Source organism: Vombatus ursinus, unplaced genomic scaffold (assembly GCF_900497805.2).
Source record: "Vombatus ursinus unplaced genomic scaffold, bare-nosed wombat genome assembly UNPS02014786.1, whole genome shotgun sequence".
In the NCBI taxonomy this organism is placed as follows: Eukaryota; Metazoa; Chordata; class Mammalia; order Diprotodontia; family Vombatidae; genus Vombatus; species Vombatus ursinus.
This window is the reverse complement of record NW_020954564.1, coordinates 52,538,691-52,559,492: the sequence shown is the minus strand read 5'-3', so window position 1 is coordinate 52,559,492 and position 20,802 is coordinate 52,538,691. Positions and strand designations below refer to the sequence as shown.

Below are 20,802 nucleotides of genomic sequence, written 5' to 3'. Positions count from 1 at the left end.
ATGGGCCAGGCAGCCTCATCCTCCCTACTTGGACTTCTTAATGAATCCATCATCATCTAAGGGACATTAGACATTTCCAAAAAGAGAGCCAGTAGTAGGCTTATAGCCCAGCACTGGGGCATCAGCCTCATTTTTCTATCACTTAGTGAAGCACCACATTAGTCCAAAGAGAAAAAAAAGGCAGAATAAAGAGATTGGGGAAGGAGGTAGGGAGAGAAAAGAAACAGAGAACTAAGAAAGAAAAAGACCAAAGATAACCATCTAATTAGTGTTAATGGTACCAGCTGTGCATTAACCTCAGTTTACATGTTAGGAATCATGACCATTTCAGGAGTATAGCATTTTCCCCTTCTAAACTTTGTCAAATAAGTAAATTCTAGTCATTTGTATCTTCCTTAGCTGTCCTCTTTCATTCTCTCACCTCTGAAACCAAAGCAATAAATTGGAGTCCATGGGGTACAAGGGAATGAACACTGGTTCTGGAGTCAAATCCAGATCCTGGATTCGAATCCCACCTCTGCTTATTAACTGTATGACCTTAGACGAATCATTTAACCTCCGTGGACCTCAGTTTCTTCATCTATAAACAAGTTATTTTTGATGACCTCTTAAGATCCCTTCCAACTGTAGGCAATCTATGATGCTGATTGTGTTAGCATAGTACAAAAAAAAAAAAGAAATCTTATTATAAATATAGAATCAGTAGATGTAATTTTTCAAATCCTTACTTAAAGAAAATTCTCTCTTTAGACTTAACAGTTGGCCCAGACTGATAAGAAAAACTTAAATGAAATACGTTACTCCAATAGATCTTAAATATTCTTAATTTTAAGGAGGGAATTGCCTATTATAAGATGATCATTTCTCATTAATATCATTCTACAATCTGAAATCCTAATTATAAATCCTGAAGAATCAAATAGCTCTATGTTTGTTTTGCCCAGATTTGCATGAAAAACATTTCTAAAATATAATTTCAGGGACTTTTCAGGCAGCTAACTAAACATTCTCTTTAAAAGTAAGAACTAAAAATAGACCTGTCATTCCACTTTTTTTCCCTAAAAAAACCGTTTTCCCTTACTTTCTCTTGAATTTGCAAAGGTTAAGATCATTTTACTGCTCTTATATGAGCTGGACTTTTGCTAAAAACAGCTCTTGAAATGGAAGGCAGATCGGCTGATAGAAGGTGGAATGAAAGCCTGCTAAGTTTGGCTCAAGTAATTTTTTTTCTCAGTTGTATATAACTAGCAAAAAGGCTTTTTGTTCAGGATCTACATCACCCCACACCCCTCATACTTCATTCTATCCGTCTGTCTGTCCCTCTCTTGCTCTCTGTATATATAGATACTGCATATATATGTATGCATATACATGCACCCACATTTATATTTACATTAAAATTCATTTTAAAGATATACCCAATTTATATTTATAGTTCATTTGGGAGGCTGCTGCATATTCTTACTGGAGTTTTCAGTTTATTTTTCTCTCTTCCACTTGAACTCTAAATTTTTCCCAGTATTTTTGTGCTCTAATGTTGAAAGCATTATTGAAAGAATTAATATGTGTTTACTAATGATCTCTTTTGTTAGAATCTCAGGAGAATAATTTTTTCTGCATTAAAGCTCAAAACTTAGCAATGAGATTTGTATTTAAACAATGAGAAAAACATGAAACTTTTAACCCAGTTTGTTGGTGGATGACCAATGTAGTTGGAATTGACTCCCATAGATAAATATGCTGATTTTTTTAAAGACCAATAATGAGTTAGTATAGAATGTAATCTTCAAGCAATAGGATCTGAAAATATAGGAACTCGTGTTAGGAAGGTATAAAAACTGTGTGGAAAAATTACCTCTCATTGTCCTACCTGTCCCTCAACTATAAATGCATTATATTAGTACCCTAAGAAAATAAGCATTTTCCTTTTAGAATTTTAGAGTTAGAAGGGAGCTCAAAAGTCTTCTAGTCCAAGCTATAATTGAGCAGTAATCATTTCACTAACATTATTGTTTTATTCATTTAATAAATGAATCTAAAATGTCTACTGATTGAACGATTATAGTTATATTACCTAAGGTAACAAGTTGGCTAAATGTCCTATGGTAACGCTGACCAAAGAGCTTAAGAATAGGAGCTATGTTGGAGGAACCTTTTCTTCCCTGAAGCAGAGTCAAATTTTACGCAGTTCTCTTCAGCTACATCTAGTCCACATCTGAAGAATAATATAAAGTTAGAGTAAAACTGGTTTTAACCTCTTGAGAAGCCATTAGCTGTAGCCATCAGCTTGAACTAACTAGTAGTAGTTTTAAAATTGTAGAAACCAGAATCAGCAGAACTGTACTGTGAAGATGGGATAGTGAAAATAGTGGAGACTTAGGTATGACATTGAGGTATCGAGCCTGGGTGACAAGGCAAAATGGAAAATTTAAGGCAAATTATTTATCACTTATATTTTTATTTTTGTTCTAGGGCGTCCTTATTTTCTAAATGATTATCAGGTAGTGTCGATAGGTAGTTATCTTGCAAGTCTTGAATGTGTTCCCCACAATGAAACCATACCATAGGAATGTATCCTTAAATTTTTATCTTATTTTTATAAATTGATAACCATTGTGTACTTTGGAGATTATTGATCATGTATTGTTGGGAGTACTATTAGTAATTTTTAATACAACAAAAATTTGTTAACTGTCTACTCTGTGAAGAGCACTGTGCCTAGGTGTAAGGGGGAAGATTTCAAAGTTTAAGTAAGAGAGCCTTTGCTTTCATAGAGTTTACAGTCCAATAGTCATATATACAAATAAACATAACACAAAATCATAAAAGTACATTGGAAAGGGGGAAGGAAAGTGCTTTTGTGTAAAGTCTTTAATGGAAAAAGGTCATTCATTAGCAACTGGTGGGGTAGGGATTAAGGAAGGCTTTCTGAATAAGTGTTGGAGCAGTGTAAAAGATAAATTGGAAGGCTGTAAAGAGTATTAAGCATTTCATTATTCTAGGCAGATTTCCTCAAACTGTAAAGTGGCAGTGGAAATAGAAAGGAGAGGATGGATTTGAGAGAGATATCACTGCTGTGACAGTTCAGCTGAAACAACTCTGATCTATAATTACAGAATGCTAACTAAAACAATTCCCATGTGCTGTATGCTTGGCATTATAATAAGACCATCTCCATTTAATTGAGTATGGTATTTTTTTCTTATCGGTGGGATGTAGACCTGTGTTTTCATTGGCAAAGGGATCTCCCACTGTGGAAATGCTCTTTGGTACATACAGATCAGATGCTCTTTTGTCTTGGGTTTCCTGGGGTGCTGAGAGTAACTTGTCCATGATCACATAGCCATTTACTCAAGACAGGACTTTTAAAGTTTTTTCATTTTAAGGTTATCTCTTTAGCCACTATACCATTTCTCTCTTAAATTTTCATATTTTGAACTAGTATGTCCTCAGTCATTCTTAGTAAGTTCTTTAAATTTTTAAGAAAGCCATATTTTTCTTGTTATTGATTCTTCAAAGATGGTAAGTTTTATTTCAGGTCATAAACATAATAAATGCTCTTTTCAATATTCTTTGTATTTCTATCCTCATTATCTTGCACAACTTCTGGTGTGCACTTAAATGTTTGTTGATTGATTGAAGGACCTAGAACTTGAAAAATAGGCCTAGCAGTGGGAAACTTCACATAACACAAAATCATAAAAGTACATTAGAAAGGGGAAAGGAAATTGCTTTTGTGTAAACTCTTTAATGGAAAAAGATGATTAAATGTAATCTAAATTGCATCTTATACTTCTTTTCTTCTCTTGCCAGTTCGTTCCTTTGGTACAGAAGACAGACCAACAGATCGACCAATACCACCTCGTGATGAAATTTTTGAATACATTATCTTCCGTGGTAGTGACATTAAAGACCTCACTGTTTGTGAACCACCAAAACCCCAGTGCTCTTTGCCTCAGGACCCAGCTATTGTTCAGGTAAGACTTGTGATTCATACTGGAGCATAGTTGGTACCTTTAAAATTAGAGAATATTTTAAAGGTAATAGAGTTTTATTTTGAAGTACGTACTAAGATTATTGTGGATATTAAGTAAAATTATGTAAGGCAATGAAAAAATAATAGTCCCAATAAGTTATAATATGGAATATATCATAAAACATGAAAATAGTTAAGCATACAAAAATATATTCACAATATATGTCTTGTTCTTCATATAGTCTTACTATAAATAAGGGGAATCCATTTTAAAATTAGTAATTTTCTCAAATTAAGAACTCAAGGAATTAAGGATTTTTAAACATATTTTTTATTTTAGGGATCCAAAACTCACATAGGTTAAATCTAAATGATCACAAGTTCTAAATTAGTACATATTCATTTTGCATTTACATTCTATATGACTGCAGACTAAAGGTTACCAGAAATATGTAGAAAATTGCTGAATCCCAGACATAACATAGCAGCAGAACCAGTTACTTAAACAGGATATTCACTTAGATCAAGAAGCAAAATGCTTATTTTATGCTATCTCTGTAACACATAACTTTTTTTCTTTAAAATTCACCATTCTGTACTATGAACTAACATTTGCCTATTCTTTATTTGTCATCAATTTAATCATTTTACATTATTTATAATAGAAATATTTCTTTGTTTATCTGTAAGTGGTGGAAAAGCATTGGAGACCTAGATTCTAGTGTTAACTTCACTGTTAACTCACTGTGACCTAGGACAAGTGACCTAGTTACCTTTCTCAGCTCTATGAAGTTTTCCAAAGTAAATATAATATAGAGTATAAAGTTAAATTTTCTAAAAGGAGAGAAGAAAGGGAATTTTTAAAAAAGAAGTTCATAGGTTTTTTTTCTACCCATTCAGTCACTTTCAAGTGAGAAGAAAATTGCTATAGTTTTAAATCTTATTCTTCTAGAGATATGCTGATTACCACCACGAGTTGAAGAAAATCTGACAAAATAGGTGTCTGTACAGGGAAACTATTGCTTAATGGGGAAGAGGAAATGGATGCCCTACTAGAGCAATCCACTATTTCCCCTCAGTAAAACCTATTTGCACATGCCATCTTTTGAGTATGTATTGAGCTATAAAAATTTTTTGCTTAATCATATTTAGTGAGGAAATAATCAACCAGAGTGATGTCATATAACTAACTCAGCCTTTCAAGAACAAACAAGCAACATTTATTAAGCATTCAGTGTGTGTCAGGTACTGTGCTAACCTCTCATGATAAAAAGAAATGCAAAATGGTCCCTGCCCTTAAGGAGTTTATATTCTCATGGGGGAGAAGACATTAACTTGTTACCTAAAAACTCAGATCCTGGATTTATGGGTGTCTATCAACAGTAGGCATACTATAAATAATTGTGGGATAAAGTATGTGAAAATGTTAACTAATTCTTGAATTTTTGCTATGAAATGTAAAAAGTGTTGAGTTCAAGCATAAAACATCTTTATAAATCACAGATGTACCATTACTGAAATGAGAAGATTACTTAAGAGTTCATTATTTTTATATTAAATGTATGTTCTGGACATTCTAGCCTTTTCATTGCATTATTAAGATTTTAACAGTTGCCTTTTTTTTTAATTGTAGAAAACAAAATCTTCCTTTCTAACAGTGCTAATTATGAAATAAAAGAATAACATTTTTTTTTCTTCAGTCTTCACTAGGATCATCTACTTCTTCATTCCAGTCAGTGGGTTCCTATGGTCCTTTTGGTAGGATGCCAGCATATAGTCAGTTCAGCCCAAGTCCATTAGTCGGGCAGCAGTTTGGTGCTGTTGGTGTTGGTATGTGGTGTGTTTTTTGTTTTTATTTTTGTTTTGTTTTAATTTTCTCTTTCCTATGAAGATAAAAAATACAATTAGATATTTCATCTAAAATCCACATTCAAAAACCATCCTTCTGTTTTTTATGTAAATATATTTACTTTCTCCTACAAATCTTAGTAACCATATTATTTGGGAACTTTTGATTTCACATGAAGATTGAAAAACAAATCATATTAATAACAGTTGACTCATTGCAAAGCAATGTTGGTCTTCTGAAAGTCTTTTTTTTTTTTAAGAATCTCACTTGATTGCACCCTGACAAGGCCCCAACTTACATGGCTAGGTAGTTCACACTATCTTTTACTTTTACTAGTAAATCAGCCAGAAACCCTTACACAACAAGCTATTAATTGTAGATGGGAGAAATATTTGGCAGGCTGTAAATGGCCCATGCATGGGCCGCATGTTGTGCAGGCCTGCTCTAGGGCTCTATCCCTATATAGATGCTCTCTCTGTGTCTTTCTATTCATATGTCCCCTTAGTCTCTCTCCTGAACTCCAATCCTGAATTGCCATATGTCTTTTAGGTATTTGAATCAGATATCCTCTGGGCACCTCAAACTCAACATATTCAAAAAAGAAATGTTTCATTATCTTTCCCTTCCAATTTCCCTATTACTGTTGAGGGCACCAATATTCTCCCAGTCACCTAGGCTTGAAACTTTGGTGTCATCCTCAATTTTTTACTCACATTCAACTAACTTATGCAATTCCTTATCAAATCTAATTTTTCCATCTTCACAGCATTTCTGGTATATGCCCCTTTCTCTTCACTCATAAGGCCACCTCCCTAGTAGATACTATCATTGTTTCTTACCTGGACTACTTTAATAGACTTCTTTTTTTTGTTTGTTTTGTTTTTTTTTTTTTGCTAGGCAATGGGGTTAAGTGACTTGCCCAGGGTCACACAACTAGTAAGTGTTATGTGTCTGACGCTGGATTTGAACTCAGGTCCTCCTGAATCGAGGGCTGGTGCTCTATCCACTGCGCCACCTAGCTGCCCGTTTAATAGCCTTCTAATTAGTCTCCCTGTTTCAAGTCTTTCCCTACTGCATCCTTCCCTTAGTTGCCAAAGTGACCTTCCTAAAGCACAGGTCTGATAATGTCACCCAGACACTCATATACTCAAATTCTAGTGGTTCCTTATTCCCTCCAGAATCAAATATAAAATCCTATTTGTTTGGCATTTAAAGCCTGTCATGACCAGGCCACTTTCTACCTTTCTAGTCTTACACTTCACTACCCTCCACACAAGCTACAATACTTGCTTTTCTTACATACAACACTGAATGTCCCAATTCCATAAATTTTCCTTGGCTGTTACCTGGAATGTGCTCCCTCTTCACTTTTGCATCCTGGTTTCACTAGCTTCCTTCAAAATCCTAACTTCTGAAGGAGGCTTTTCCTGGGTCCCTTACTGCTAATGCTTTCCTTTCCCTCTGAGATGTCCTAACATCTACTCTCTCTTTCTCTGCATCTTGTATGTATATAATTACTTGCATATTGTCTCTCCTATTAGAATATATGGTCTTTGAGGCAGGAGCTATTTTTATCTTTCTCTATATTCCCAGTGCTTATTATTAGCACAGTGCCTGGCACATACTAAGCACTCAATCTTGGCTGATATGAAAAAAATCTGTAAGTAATTTAAAAACAAAAAGAACCCTCAATACCAAAATATATAAAATCCTTATCTAGTGTTGAAAATTCTCTATAATGCGTACTTGTACACAACTTGTACACACATATCACCAAGTGAGGAATGCAGAAGATTCAAAAAACTCTCAGGCCTAAAAATTTTTCCTAAGAAGCATATAAAGTTTAAAAACCTCCTGATAGTGTGAACTGCCTAGCCATGTAAGTTGGGGCCTTGTCAGGGTGCAATCAAGATGCTTATCCTATATAAGACTAGCTCTGCTTTGCTCACATTGACTAATTAATAAGGAGCTTGCAGTTCATATTTACATTTTGCAAGCTTCAGACCTATTTAATCCATCAAACTAAATTTAGAGAGAGGGAAAGTGATTGTTTCTAGTAATAAAAGGTGAATTGGTGTTTCCTAGTTAGAGTAACATGGTTTTATGCTATACCAGGAAAAAAAAAATTAAAGAGAGACAAATTTTGACAGATCTCTCATAGAAAATCAATAGACTGTCTGCAAAGAGTGGTGAGTTTCCCTATCACTGGAAATGTTCAAGTAAAAATTGGTTGAATGCTTGTTGGTTGTGGTATAGTAAGGACTCATTTATAATATAGGAAGTTGGATAGGATGACCTTATAAGTCTCTCCCAACAGTGTTCTATGATTAAATTATAGCTGCTGAAATTTATATAACACTTAAAGGCCTGCAAAGTATTTTATATATTTTATCTCATTTGATCCTGATAACAACCTCATGAAGTATGTGCTGTTTTTGGTCCCCATTTTACAAATGAGAGGACTTGGGTCTGTAAAGAGTTTAAGTGACTTGCCTACAGTCACACAGCTAGGAGTTGTCTGAGGTGGGATTCAAATCCAGATCTTTTTGATTCCAGGTCTAGCACTGTATCTGCTACAGTGGAATAGGAATGCCAGCTTACATGTAGACATCTTGAAGTGAATGGACACCTTGTATTTATTCATTTCAACAAGTAATTTTTTTAGCACCTAATATGTGGATAGCATTGTGGGATAAAGGTGTTATAAGAGGCAATGTAAGGCACCACTCCTTTCTTTGAGTAATTTATTGTCTAGTTGAGGAGCCACGACATAGGGAAGTTAAATAGTAATGAAGTACATTATAAGATTAAGTACCAAAATGAGTGATATAGTCAATAGGAATTCAGAGATTTGGAATATTAGCATGACTTGCCAGAGATTCACTGTGAATCCTATCTAAGGCCCCCTATCACTCAAGGCGCCAGAACTTCCTACCAAAGTCTCAGCATATCATTCAGTAAATATTTATCTCATATTATAGTACTTTATAACAACATCAAGCTGCTATTTTCAAGTAAATCTGAGTTATTATCCCTGGGACACTGTCATAGCTGAGGGCCAGCATTCATCTAACTAGAAATTTTCATGTAAAACATTAGTACACAGATTAGTTTAAGTACATGTAAAATCCTTATTGAAATAATTCTACCTGTAGTGCTAATATTTAATAAACTTATTCTGGTGGCCTCTCTTTTAGTCACTGACTCTATTACTTTATTTTATCTCTTCCTCCTTTTGGCCCAATCCCCATGATCCCCCATCCCTAGTAGACATTTACACAGAGCAAAACAACCCTTTGTCAGCTTAATCTCAGCTATTTTGCCAGAAAAGCTACAAGTGGAAATACTATTTACATTCTTTTAATAGTAGTGGTCATCGATTTTTTTCCAAATATTTGCACAAAAGAATCATCCTGTGAGCCTGAATTGAACGATTATGTAAAAATGAGAAGATTGCTACTAAATTACCTTTGAAAGATGTTTGCTTTGCTCCCTCTTTTAGCTGGTAGCTCCCTGACATCTTTTGGGACAGAAACAACAGCCAGTGCTGCCTTATCCCAGAGCAGTGCGGTCGGGTCTACCTTTACACAGGATGCAAGGTCTTCAAAAACACAGCCATCTCAAGGTACTCTTCTTTATTCCATAAGTGTCTTTTTTTTTTTTTTAATCCATTTTAATTTTTTTTGCCTTTCTCTGAGAGGTAGGAACCTTTACTCCTAAAATTAAATTTTTACATGGATTTCAATATCCAGATTTTGTCACATAATAAAAATTCCAAATACTCTGAAACATACCCTGTTGAATTTTGCAAAAGCTTTCAGATAGAATCACTATTCCAATTTTTATAATACTTAAAAAGTAGAAGGGAAAGGAAGCATGAGGTCCCTGATATTGTAAAATTTACTAGATGATTTTACAACACAAGAATCTTAATTTACAATTTAAGTATCAGATTTTTCATTGAAGGAAGAAATATTACTATTGAACCCTGACTTCTATTTACCACCTTAAGCACATTTAATTAATTAATGTGACTTTAAGTCACATTTAACTTTTTTGGACCTAAGTTTCCTCATCTTTCCCCTTCTAGCTCTAAATATATAATCAATTGGTAAATAGTAATTCCATTGCTGTTTATCATACTGCTTCTTCCCTAATATCCTCACAAGTGCCTAGAAAAGTACCTTGTATATAGGCACTAATAATATTTATTGATTGGTTCCCTCTAGCCTTTTTAAAATGGGCGTTTTTCCAAACATATATTTTGTTTTTAAACACTATTTACCCTGCTGAACTTAATGTTCATATTTTATCTTATAATTATCCACTACTACCGTGCTATATGATCTGCAGATACTTATCTTAACATTTTGTCTCATTTTCACCCATTTTTATTATGGATTCAGTATGTGCTCGTTCCCTGTTTTCATGGAAATAGTGAAGATTAGATTTAAAACTAAAATCTGCTGGAGGCTGATGAATGTCAACCTCCAATTTTGACTGCTAATTTAAATTCTGTAAATATAGTGCAAATAACAATATGGTAAGATCTAAAGTACCTTAGACTTGGAGTCAGAAGAATTGGATTCAAACACCATTTATGGAATATATTAGCTTGGGTGCAACACTAAAAAAAAAAAAACCTAAAATCTATAAATTAAACATGTTGACCTCAGAGAAAGGCACCATATGAATATGATTTTAAAATTCTGCTTTAAAAATCATTTAAGGTATGACAACTCAAGGCAAGAAAAATGGAATTCTCATCTTGTACAGTTTCCATTTGATAATTTTAGAATAGCTGAAATCACTATCATCCATACAAAATCGAATTTTTTTCAAAATGATATCACTGTTGAAGTTGAGCTGGTTAGCAGTTGAATACAAGTTTTCTTGTAAAGCCAGCTAGTTTCAATTTGACAGCTGTCAACATAAGTGCTTTTAAAGTAAGCCTGCATTTGGATGAAAATGAGGGTGCAAGTGAATATCCAGCCTATTTTTCCTATTAAATTAAAAGCCTATTTTCTATTGAATGTGGAAAAGATATGAAGGCAGCCAACAAAGTAGCTTTTTAAATAGAAGTATGTTGTATTCTGTTATTGATCTCTAATTTCACTGACTTGTGGACTTTCAGTGAAGATAATTTTTTTTAATCTTTTTAAGTTATTAATTCTTACTACCATTATACTCCAGCTTATAGATTCTTCCATACTTTATTGCAGTATCTTTTTTTATTGAAAGAAAAGAACTTATAAAAAAGTTATAAAGTTACAGAAAGTTCTTATAAGTTGGGAAAACATTAAAACCATCTGTAACAATAGCCCCATCACAATAGTTATGTATTAAAGGTATGTTTCATTGAGTTTTTTGTTAGCTTTCTACAAGGATGTAATGATTATTTAAATCAAAATGTACCTTTCAGAGTTGAAGATTTTATTTTTCTAGACTCCACATTTGTGTATAATCTTCCAGAGGGAAAGTAGAATGTTTACAACATTGTAAATTTACTCAAACATCTTTTTAAAGTTTGCTTCAACAAAAACAGGTGAATTGACCACCAGATTTTGATTTGGGATTGCAGTGAAATGTGTTTTATGTCAATTTTTAATGAACATATATTTTATTATATAAGTAACACTATTGGCACTATTTAGGAGGTTTTAGGGTGGGGAAAATGTAATACAGGTGGAAGAGAACTGAATTTGGAGTCTGGGTTCAAATCTAGTTCTGCCGTTTACTCTACTTAAATGACCTTGGGCAAGCATGTGACCTCTCTGGGCCTCAGTTTTTTTCATAAGTAAAATAAGGGGGTGGGCTAGTCAACCTTATGGACCTTTCCATCTATAAATCTGTGATTTTTATAGTTATGTTATACTTAACTGATAAGAATTCCGTTCCAGCCAAGGAGCTTTTATTAAGGTAGTATCGTTCCTCAGGTTTTAAGTCTTAAGTTTTAAACAACAACACTAAAAGACTGTGTAAAACAGTTATTTTTCCAGGTCAGATTTTTATGTGCTGTGAAGTCATCCGCAGTTGAAATGCACTAATATTCGACAACTGGCCAGTTTTCAGTTTTGGTCTGAGTAAGATATAATTGCCCCACCCAACCCTTTCTATAAAAAGATTAATGCTATCTCCCTTCGGTCTGGATTAGTGGAGCTGAGAATGAAAATATTTTTCTTTTAGGGTCTGGATTGATAAATTTGAAATCCACAAGGGTAGGGTAGTTTCTTATCTTTTGGTTACATTTTAGGTCGTTCAAGCCCTCAGTTAGACACTTTGAGAAAAAGCCCAACCATGGAACAAGCAGTACAGACCGCCTCGGCCCACTTACCTGCTCCAGCACCTGTTGGGAGAAGGAGCCCTGTATCAGCCAGACCTTTGCCATCTACCAGCCAAAAAGCAATAGAGAATCAAGAGCACAGGCGAGGTAGAACTTTAGATGTTTATTCCTTTAATTGACTGACCAAACATTTTCCATTAGCCCTCTTTTCATCCAAGGGATTTGTTCTGTGAGTGATCTTAGCAAACTTAAACTTGAACTTCATAATGTTCAGTCTGTCAAATTTAACCCTTCAAGTGGGTGGGGGAAATGGAAGATCAATATGAGCATGACATGATGTGAGGGGTTTTTTTAATATTCCTATTCACAAACCAAAGCTTTCAGTTATTTATCATCTAACAGTTGATTTGTTGAACTGCATATTTTTTGTTCTATAGCTGAAGCACACAAAATTTCCAGACCAGAAAGTGAACAAATCAGAAATGAAAACAAGAGACAAGCAGGTAAGTTATTCAGAGCTGAACCTCACTGCCCCTATTAAAAATCGTGGGAATTAGAGCTGGATGGAACATTAGAGATCATCTAACCCAAACCTAGCTTCATTGGCTAAGGGACCTTGCCCATATTCAAACAGTTATTAAGTGGTAGGACTAGTATTTGAACCTGCTACTCAGGACAACAAATTTAGTGCTCTTTCTACTACAGTTTATTATGAGTTCATTTAAAATTAACAAAATTAGTTTATTTAGATATGTAAAGATGTACAGCAAACTCACTAAAAATAACTTATTAAATAAAATCTGATTTTTAAAGTGCTGCCTTTTCTGGTATTCTATTAGCTATATAACTGCGTTAGCTATGAAACTATGTGTCTTTATATCTTATGTTCTTTGACAAATCCTTGGATATGAGTAATTCACTATACAATATGTTCTTGTAGAGGTTTTTAAGTGAATGTTTTATTTTTCTTAAAATACAAGCTTCAGTACCTTCAAAGATCTGTAATTTAGTCAGTGTGGGGACTCTCTGCTTCAATACAGACCAAGCCCCTCCACACATTAGTAGTAGAAGATTGAATGAGTTGTAGTGCACAAAAATTACATAAACTATTAGCTATTTATTTTATGATGTGCTCCTCTGAACTTAGCTAGGCTTAGCCTCTGAAAACTGAAGTGTAGTCTTTTGACAGGCCCAAGCACAAAACTTTCCCAGCCTCAAAAGCCCTGCAGAACTTATTCTAGTCTTAACTTCAGTCACCAAGGGTTACTTCCATGCTATAATAAGGCATCAGAATAGAACTTTAGTAAAGGTTTGAATTATATAAAGACTATAATAGTAATATACCTTATATACAATAATGTAAATTGGATGAATATAGTCTTATCCTATATTTTCATAGTTCCAGGTGGCCCTTCAGCACCTCGAAGAGGACGGGGAGGTCATCGTGGTGGCAGAGGAAGGTTTGGGATTCGGCGGGATGGCCCAATGAAGTTTGAGAAAGACTTTGACTTTGAAAGTGCTAATGCACAATTCAACAAGGAAGAAATTGACAGAGAATTTCATAATAAGCTTAAATTAAAAGGTAAATCTTCTTTCTTCCCCAGAAATCATCTTGTATGACTGGTGAGTTAATAGTGGTTTGCTTGTTTTTTTAATCCAGTGTTAAGTTTTTTTTTATAGGAATTTATAAATTTTTATTTCTGAAATATGTGGTTATTTTTTTGTTTGTTTGTTTTTTTATTAGAAGATAAACTTGAGAAACAGGAGAAGCCTGTAAATGGTGAAGATAAAGGTGATTCAGGGGTAGATACCCAAAACAGTGAAGGAAATGCTGATGAAGAGGATCCACTTGGACCTAACTGCTATTATGACAAAACTAAATCCTTCTTTGATAACATCTCCTGTGATGATAATAGGTATAGCCTTTTAGGTGGATATTATATCTGAAGTTTACTTACTTTGAGGAAAAAAATTGTATGTACTAACACTGTTGCATGAAAAAAACTAGAAGTACCTAGCAAACAGAGTTAGCTTTTTTAAATATTTAACTTTATGGGAGGGTTTTAAAGCGTTTTAACATTCATAAGAATAGGTGTGAATGTTGTAGCATGTTTTTGTTCAGGTAGAAGTTTAATTAAGATTACCTCTGAGGTAGTGTAGCTATAAGGTTCCATGAGGGGCACACATATACATGCATGTACATATACCAAGTATATGCTATATATTTGTTAAGTCTATTTTACAGTGATAATTTTGTGAAATTATTTTTCATGCCTATATATTTTTTCTTTTCAAAATAATTTTGTTTTAAGAATATGGCCTATATTTGTACCAACATAGTTTAAATTTTTACTTGGAGGTGTATTTACACTTAAAAATTAATAGCTATAAATCAGAACTATTCATTTGGGATAAAAAAATTTTTTCTGTCCCTTGGTTTTGTTATTCTTAGTAAATCTCAGTTTTAAATTGTGGTCTGAAATTAGAGCATTTTTGTTGTTAAGTTTGCCAACATTTTTACATAATTAGACTAATATGCACATTTTCATGTGGTTAGACCTTATTTTAGTCTGTAAGAGCAGTACGCTGAATTTTTTTATACCTTACTGGCTTATAGTAACTTAGACAATGTACTTTTTTTTATTATCTTTTTATAACTCACTTTTTGAACTAATTTAGAAATTTACTCATTTAGTCTATATAAGGAATTTTTTTAAAACCTAACATAACAAAATGGAGATCAGATCTAAAGGCCTGTTATTGTTATGATAGAGAAAGAAGACCAACTTGGGCAGAGGAAAGAAGACTAAATGCTGAAACATTTGGAATTCCTCTCCGTCCAAATCGTGGCCGTGGAGGCTACCGAGGTAGAGGAGGAATTGGTTTCCGTGGTGGCAGAGGTCGTGGGGGTGGAAGAGGTGGTAGCTTTGCCACTCCTCGAGGATTTCGTGGTGGATTCAGAGGTGGCCGAGGGGGCAGGGAGTTTGCAGATTTTGAATATAGGGTGAGTAGCATATATGTGCTTTGATTTTTTCTTTTTTTTTCTTCTGTTATACTATAAAACAATAGGTCAATTGTGTGTGTAAGTATATGTATTACTTTAAAAAGAAGTCTGTGAATTATGTTCATATTATTGTCCTACTTTTGTCTCTAAAAGTGAAGGAATCCCCTCATGTAGCCACAGTACAGTGGAAAGAGCTATGTGCCTGGGCAAGTCATTTAATCTACCTAGGTCTCAGATGAGTTTCCTTATCTGTAACATGAGGAGGTTAGACTAGATGGCCTCTGAGAACCCCCTTAATTCTATAACCCAAATACGTCCTCCAGGAGAAAGGGGGAAGCCCCATTTGAAAGGTCTGCTGGACACATAAAGTGGGTGGCTAAAAACAGAGACACACTGACAGCAATTCCAAATACTCAAGAGTTAAGAACGTGGTAGTTTTCATCCCAGGTTTTACCAGAGATCTCTTAAGCATAGTAATTGAACACTCTACCAAAATTTCTCACCTATGACCCATACTCAACCAGATCCAGTGGCATTTTCCCAGTTTTGATCATAGTTGACCTCTCTTCCTACACTTATCTTCTTCCTCTTACCCTCTAAACGTGTATTGTTAGTGTCTCCCACCTTATATACTATACTCTCTAAACTCCTTTAGTAACCCCATCTATTCCCATTGTTTAACTTACCATCTCTCAGTAAAACCCACAATTCTGGACCTCCAGATTTGACCTTTCACCTGGAGTCCCATATGTTTGACTTTCCAAAGTATGACATCTCTACTTAAATACCCAGCCATCATCTGGAGAGGCAATTTCATGTGGTAGAAAGAATGCTGGACTCTGTTAGAGAGACTTTCAAAAGAATTTTAGCTCTGACTTTATAAATGAAACTATTAGCAACAAGAAACCAAACCATTCTGAGCCTCAGTTTCTTCATCTGTAAAATGAGATGCTTCTATTACCAGCCTCACAGAATTATTTTAAGGCAAGCATATGGTAACACAGAAAGCTCTTAAGTAAATATAAATAGTTATTGTCATCATCACATACAGATATCACATCCATATCTTGAACTGAAATCATAATCTCTCCCTTCCACTTGACTCTTCTTCCCAACTATACATTTCTGATGATGGTACCATCAGTCCCCAGACTAAATACCAAGCAGTCATCTTTGTCTCTTCCCTTTCAAGTCAATTCCATTACTAAGTCTTGTTTTTTTCTGAATTGTTACTGTTTGACACTCACCCCTACATTTTGCCACTGTCACCTTCCAAGTCCACGCCCTCTCAATTTCATGCCCAGATTACTGTAACAACCTCAAAAAGTTTTGAGAACTGTTGGTATAGAGAATAGAATAGTAGAGTAGGAATCAAAAACCTGGGTTTGTGTCCTAGCCCTGTGATCTTGAGCAATTTCCTTCACTTCCCTGGGCCTCATTGTCCTCATCTATAAAACAAAGGAGTTACTCTAATTTATCTCAAACATTTCCTCTAGTTTTAAAATATTAAGAATCTTTTTTCTGACTTGTGCAGATCTCTATGCTACATATCCACCCATATCTCTCACTATTCTCCAACATTCTCGTTCCACTCTGGTCAGACAGGTCTGCTGTCTGTCCTGTGAAACATACATCTCTGTGCCATACCTTGTTACCTAACTTAGAAAGCTGTACCTACTGTCCCTTCCCTCCAGCCCCATCTAAATCCAGTTTATTCTTCAAAGTTCACCTCAAATTCTCTTCCTATAAAGGCTCTTCTTAATATTCCAGCCAAGGCTGATGTCTCCTTTCACTAGCCTCCTGTTGTGCTGATAACATATAATTGTTCTGTGTTTGTATTGTCTCCCCAATTAGACCGTAGTCTTCCTGAGGGTATCTTATATACTTCCATACTATAGCACCTTTTACACTTGTGGGGACATAATAGGTTATGAGTAAACAGCTGCAGATTGACTATAAGATTAAAGATTTCTAGACCTTTTCAGTCATTTCAAAGGCTAGAAGCATGACATAGCAGAATATTTGGATCTGCTCCTGAATTTGGTAACCAGTTCTGCCTTATATTATAATGGTATTCTACTTGTAGTAGTGTAATGTCTTTGAATGTTTGAAGTAGTCACTAATGAGTACCTTAACTTTAAATATTTAGGAGGCTTTTTTCAGTGTGTGCTGACGTTCCTTATTGAACAATTTATAATACAAACTAATGTTATATATTTTCCCAAAAATGAGAGTAGGAACAGCTCCCTGCATCATATGACAGAGACATCCGTGTCCCCTGTAGGACGACTGTCCAAATGTATTTACCCTTAGTGAACTGGAAAATGCACTTAACTAGAAGACTCTGCTCTCTATCTGTGCCAAGTAATTTAGGGATCGCTAAATGTAGAAAATACAGAATGTTATAATGAAAGCCATTAAACAGAATGGGAAGAGGGGATGAATGTAGGTTACCAGTAAAGAAAATTATATTGCAGCGATAGATGGAGTAACAAGAAGTTATTCATAAGACTATTTGAAGCATAAGGTAACTTTTTTTCCCTCCCCTTTTTAGAAAGACAACAAAGTTGCTGCATAGTCTACGGAAAAGTCTTGGAAGTAGGTGAATGTCTATCTAGGTCTTCATGGTCCAGAGAATTAGCTTCAATCCTTGAAAAGAATGAAGAAGTGAATTTGCTGTATACTTGTCACCAGCACTGGGGTTTCACTGCTTAATTTCAAAGGGTATAATGCAGTTACTTTTTGAAAAATGGCCATCTTCAGAAATGTTGAGCATTAAATATATTTGGAATAGCAGAAGGATAAGTAATTTCTTATGTATAGTTAAACACAAACTAAACCAGTACTTCAATGGAACTTATAAGTATTTTTTCATCACTGAGAGGATTTTTCTTATCACTAAATTGTATTTGATAATTACTGCAAGTTACCTGCAGATGGGGCCGTGATACTGTGAGTGTTTTGAGCCACAGAAGGTTGTTTTTTGGGAAATCCTGTAATATCCCTTTTGAGGTAGCTTATTTCGTCAACTAATTAGGGTGCTGGATGGTAGAGAATTTTCTTTGTCAGTCAACTATGTACACACAGTAAATACTGTTTCTTAGGCAAAGGTACCTTTTTTATATAGTTGTAAAATTCCATTATATCCCATTGCCAAAGAAACATTAAGAACTTTGTATAGCTGTATAAAAAGCAACTAATTTTTTAAAGAATAAACATTTTTAAGTCAGCAAACATACTGTGTTATTGCAAAAGTTGATATGCTAAGGAACAGAGTTAATAGTTGGTTTTTTTCTTAGCTTTTCAGGCTTTAAATTTGTTTGATTTTTATATTTGGAATATAAATGAAGATTTGGTATGTTCTTCCATTATATAAAAGAAGATAAATTCTTCATTTTCACTTGCAAGAACTTCATTTTGTAGCTTATGGCATATCACAGGATTTGTCCAAATAAAGATCTTTTAAGATATAAGGACATGAATAATCATAGATCTGAATGCACTTAGCTTTACTTGCTGATAAATAATAACTTTTTTAGAAAATACTAGGCATCAGTTAATATGTTCTTTCTGATATGCCTGGGCTTAAAAAAAGTCTGTCAGTTCTTAAAATTGTCTTTGTTGTGATACTTGTAGACCCATTCCATTGGATTGAAAGAACATTCTGAGTGTTGAACGTTGCTGCATTTTGATAGCCCTTAGGACATTACAGTACTGGTCCCTAGACCAGTGAACCTCTCAAGCAACTCAGTATGGAGTTCATTGCCAATTAAAAATTACTAGTAAATCATTTTGATATAAGTTATAACGGAAAAAATGAAATCTGGCCATTCAGGTGTTTTTATGGAGGCCACAGGAATAAAGGGATCCAAAGATTAAAATGTTTATCTAATTTGCTGATTTTGTTAACATTATCCGCAAAATGTCCAGTAGTGATAAAGGAGTGGAGAACTGCACTGTAGGAAAGAAAATGGGAGTATTTAAAGGTGGTTAATATTCTTATCTTAATTTTAATTTTATATCTTTTGTATAGCACTACAAAGGAAGTATTTTGTAATTTGGTTTCCTTATTAAAGGTCCAGTATTTGGCAGCCATAGTTGAGATAATATTGTTTAGTACTGTTTGTTTGCATGTTACCAACACAATCTTTTTGAGGACCCATAAATCATGACACTGAACAACTTTTTGGGGTTTTTGAACATAAAGACAAGTGCTGTACTGTTGCAATAACTATGTAGACTGTCTGAGACGTCCCAGGCTTATTTAAACAAGAAAAATTGTAAATAATACCAGTGATACATGCTGTGAAGGTATGAATTGGTGCGTCTCCCTAGCCTTTTGGGTTAACGAGTGGGGTATTTTGTGCCCTAATAACTGGCAGCATGGCATACCTGCAGTGTACCTTGCAACATTAAAGCAAGGTTTTTATTCTAAGGCAGAATAAAACTGTTCAATAAAAAAAATGTGAAAGTTGTTTCTCCTTTCAACATTATTACTTTCTGAACAGCAAAATGTGAAGTGAAACAAAGAAAATAATTTCAGTATCACTTTGGTGATATTTGTCCTTTCAAATGTCTGGATTCTCCCAGATAAGCTCGATTTCCAGCAATACTGCTGAATCTTATTGTTTATCTTGCATTTTACCAAGTGCATGTAGATATAGCCTTAAAAATCAAGGTTTTGGTGGCTTTTTACTTCAATTTCCACAGACATTTCTGAAATCTAATTGGTGCCCTAAATCATAGATTATAGTCATAAAATCATAGGATTTTTGAGCAGGAGGAAGACACCAGCTTACCATAGCACTTATCTGATCTACCCCTTGACTTTGGCAAATTCTGATGAGTTTCTGCACTGTCTTATGGTCCCCTTTTCAATCCTTGTGGCCCTATTTGGTATCCAAGCAATTCAGTGTCTAGAGGTCATGGAAGGAAAGCACTAAGAAACAGGGCAGGGTCCATCCACACTGTCTTACCTTTATTAGAATCACAGGGAATAAGTAGCCTTAAACTTGACCCCCAGATACAACTATTGTCAGTTTCTTCTTCAAGTCTGGTCCCCACTTGCTTCCTTAGCTTCCTTTTGACAGATGCCCTATTAATAGGTCAGTAAATGAAGTAGCCATAGGGATGGAACTGCCTGTCCAGCCTATGTTTGTTGAGTGTCCTGATGGGTTCCTGAAAGGTGGTAGCTTGATTGCCATTGCTGTGCCCCCAATCATACAGTTATATATGGAGTTTATAAAATGCAAGTTGCACTAAGAAGGCTTTTTGCTTTGTGTGTAAGATTCTTATTTCCACAGTCGCTTCCTTTTCATGTTTGAAGTTAGCTTTAGAATTGGATAAGGAAAGCTGGCATACCACACACATGTGCTGTTGAATGTTTGGTGTTTCTTTCATAGAAAGAGGGTGGGGACAGGAAAAATGTAAAAGATTTTTAGTCTTTCAGGGATTATTAGTTTAGTGGATATTATGATAGTGAGGTGAACTGTGCTATTATCGTAGAGTAAATTTAGCTATCATTCTCTTTAGTGCTTCCAGTTTATTTAAAACACTATGATTATAGGAGTGAACAATCAGGACAGTTGTGTAAAGTTACAAAAATCAAATAGCACTAATGGCCTGAAAACATAAACACTTTTAGTGTGTGTGTGTGTGTGTGTGTGTGTGTGTGTGTGTGTGTGTGTGTG

The 20,802-nt window shown here is 34.6% G+C and overlaps 1 protein-coding gene across 3 annotated transcripts in view; it reads left to right on the top strand.

The window, feature by feature from the left end:
* The window catches only part of LOC114046936 (protein LSM14 homolog A), a 61,309-nt gene that overhangs the window by 33,738 nt on the left and 6,769 nt on the right, over positions 1–20,802 (top strand). Inside the window, exons 2-10 of one of the 3 annotated variants that reach the window (XM_027867569.1) lie at positions 3,814–3,977; positions 5,677–5,806; positions 9,328–9,450; positions 12,079–12,255; positions 12,546–12,611; positions 13,508–13,690; positions 13,853–14,024; positions 14,881–15,112; positions 17,667–19,589. In XM_027867569.1, coding sequence (XP_027723370.1) covers positions 3,814–3,977; positions 5,677–5,806; positions 9,328–9,450; positions 12,079–12,255; positions 12,546–12,611; positions 13,508–13,690; positions 13,853–14,024; positions 14,881–15,112; positions 17,667–17,690 — 1,271 coding nt within the window. In that variant the 3' untranslated portion in view covers positions 17,691–19,589. Of the gene's footprint in view, positions 1–3,813; positions 3,978–5,676; positions 5,807–9,327; positions 9,451–12,078; positions 12,256–12,545; positions 12,612–13,507; positions 13,691–13,852; positions 14,025–14,880; positions 15,113–17,666; positions 19,590–20,802 lie in introns of those variants that run through there. The other 2 variants (XM_027867570.1, XM_027867571.1) reach the window with 2 other exon arrangements.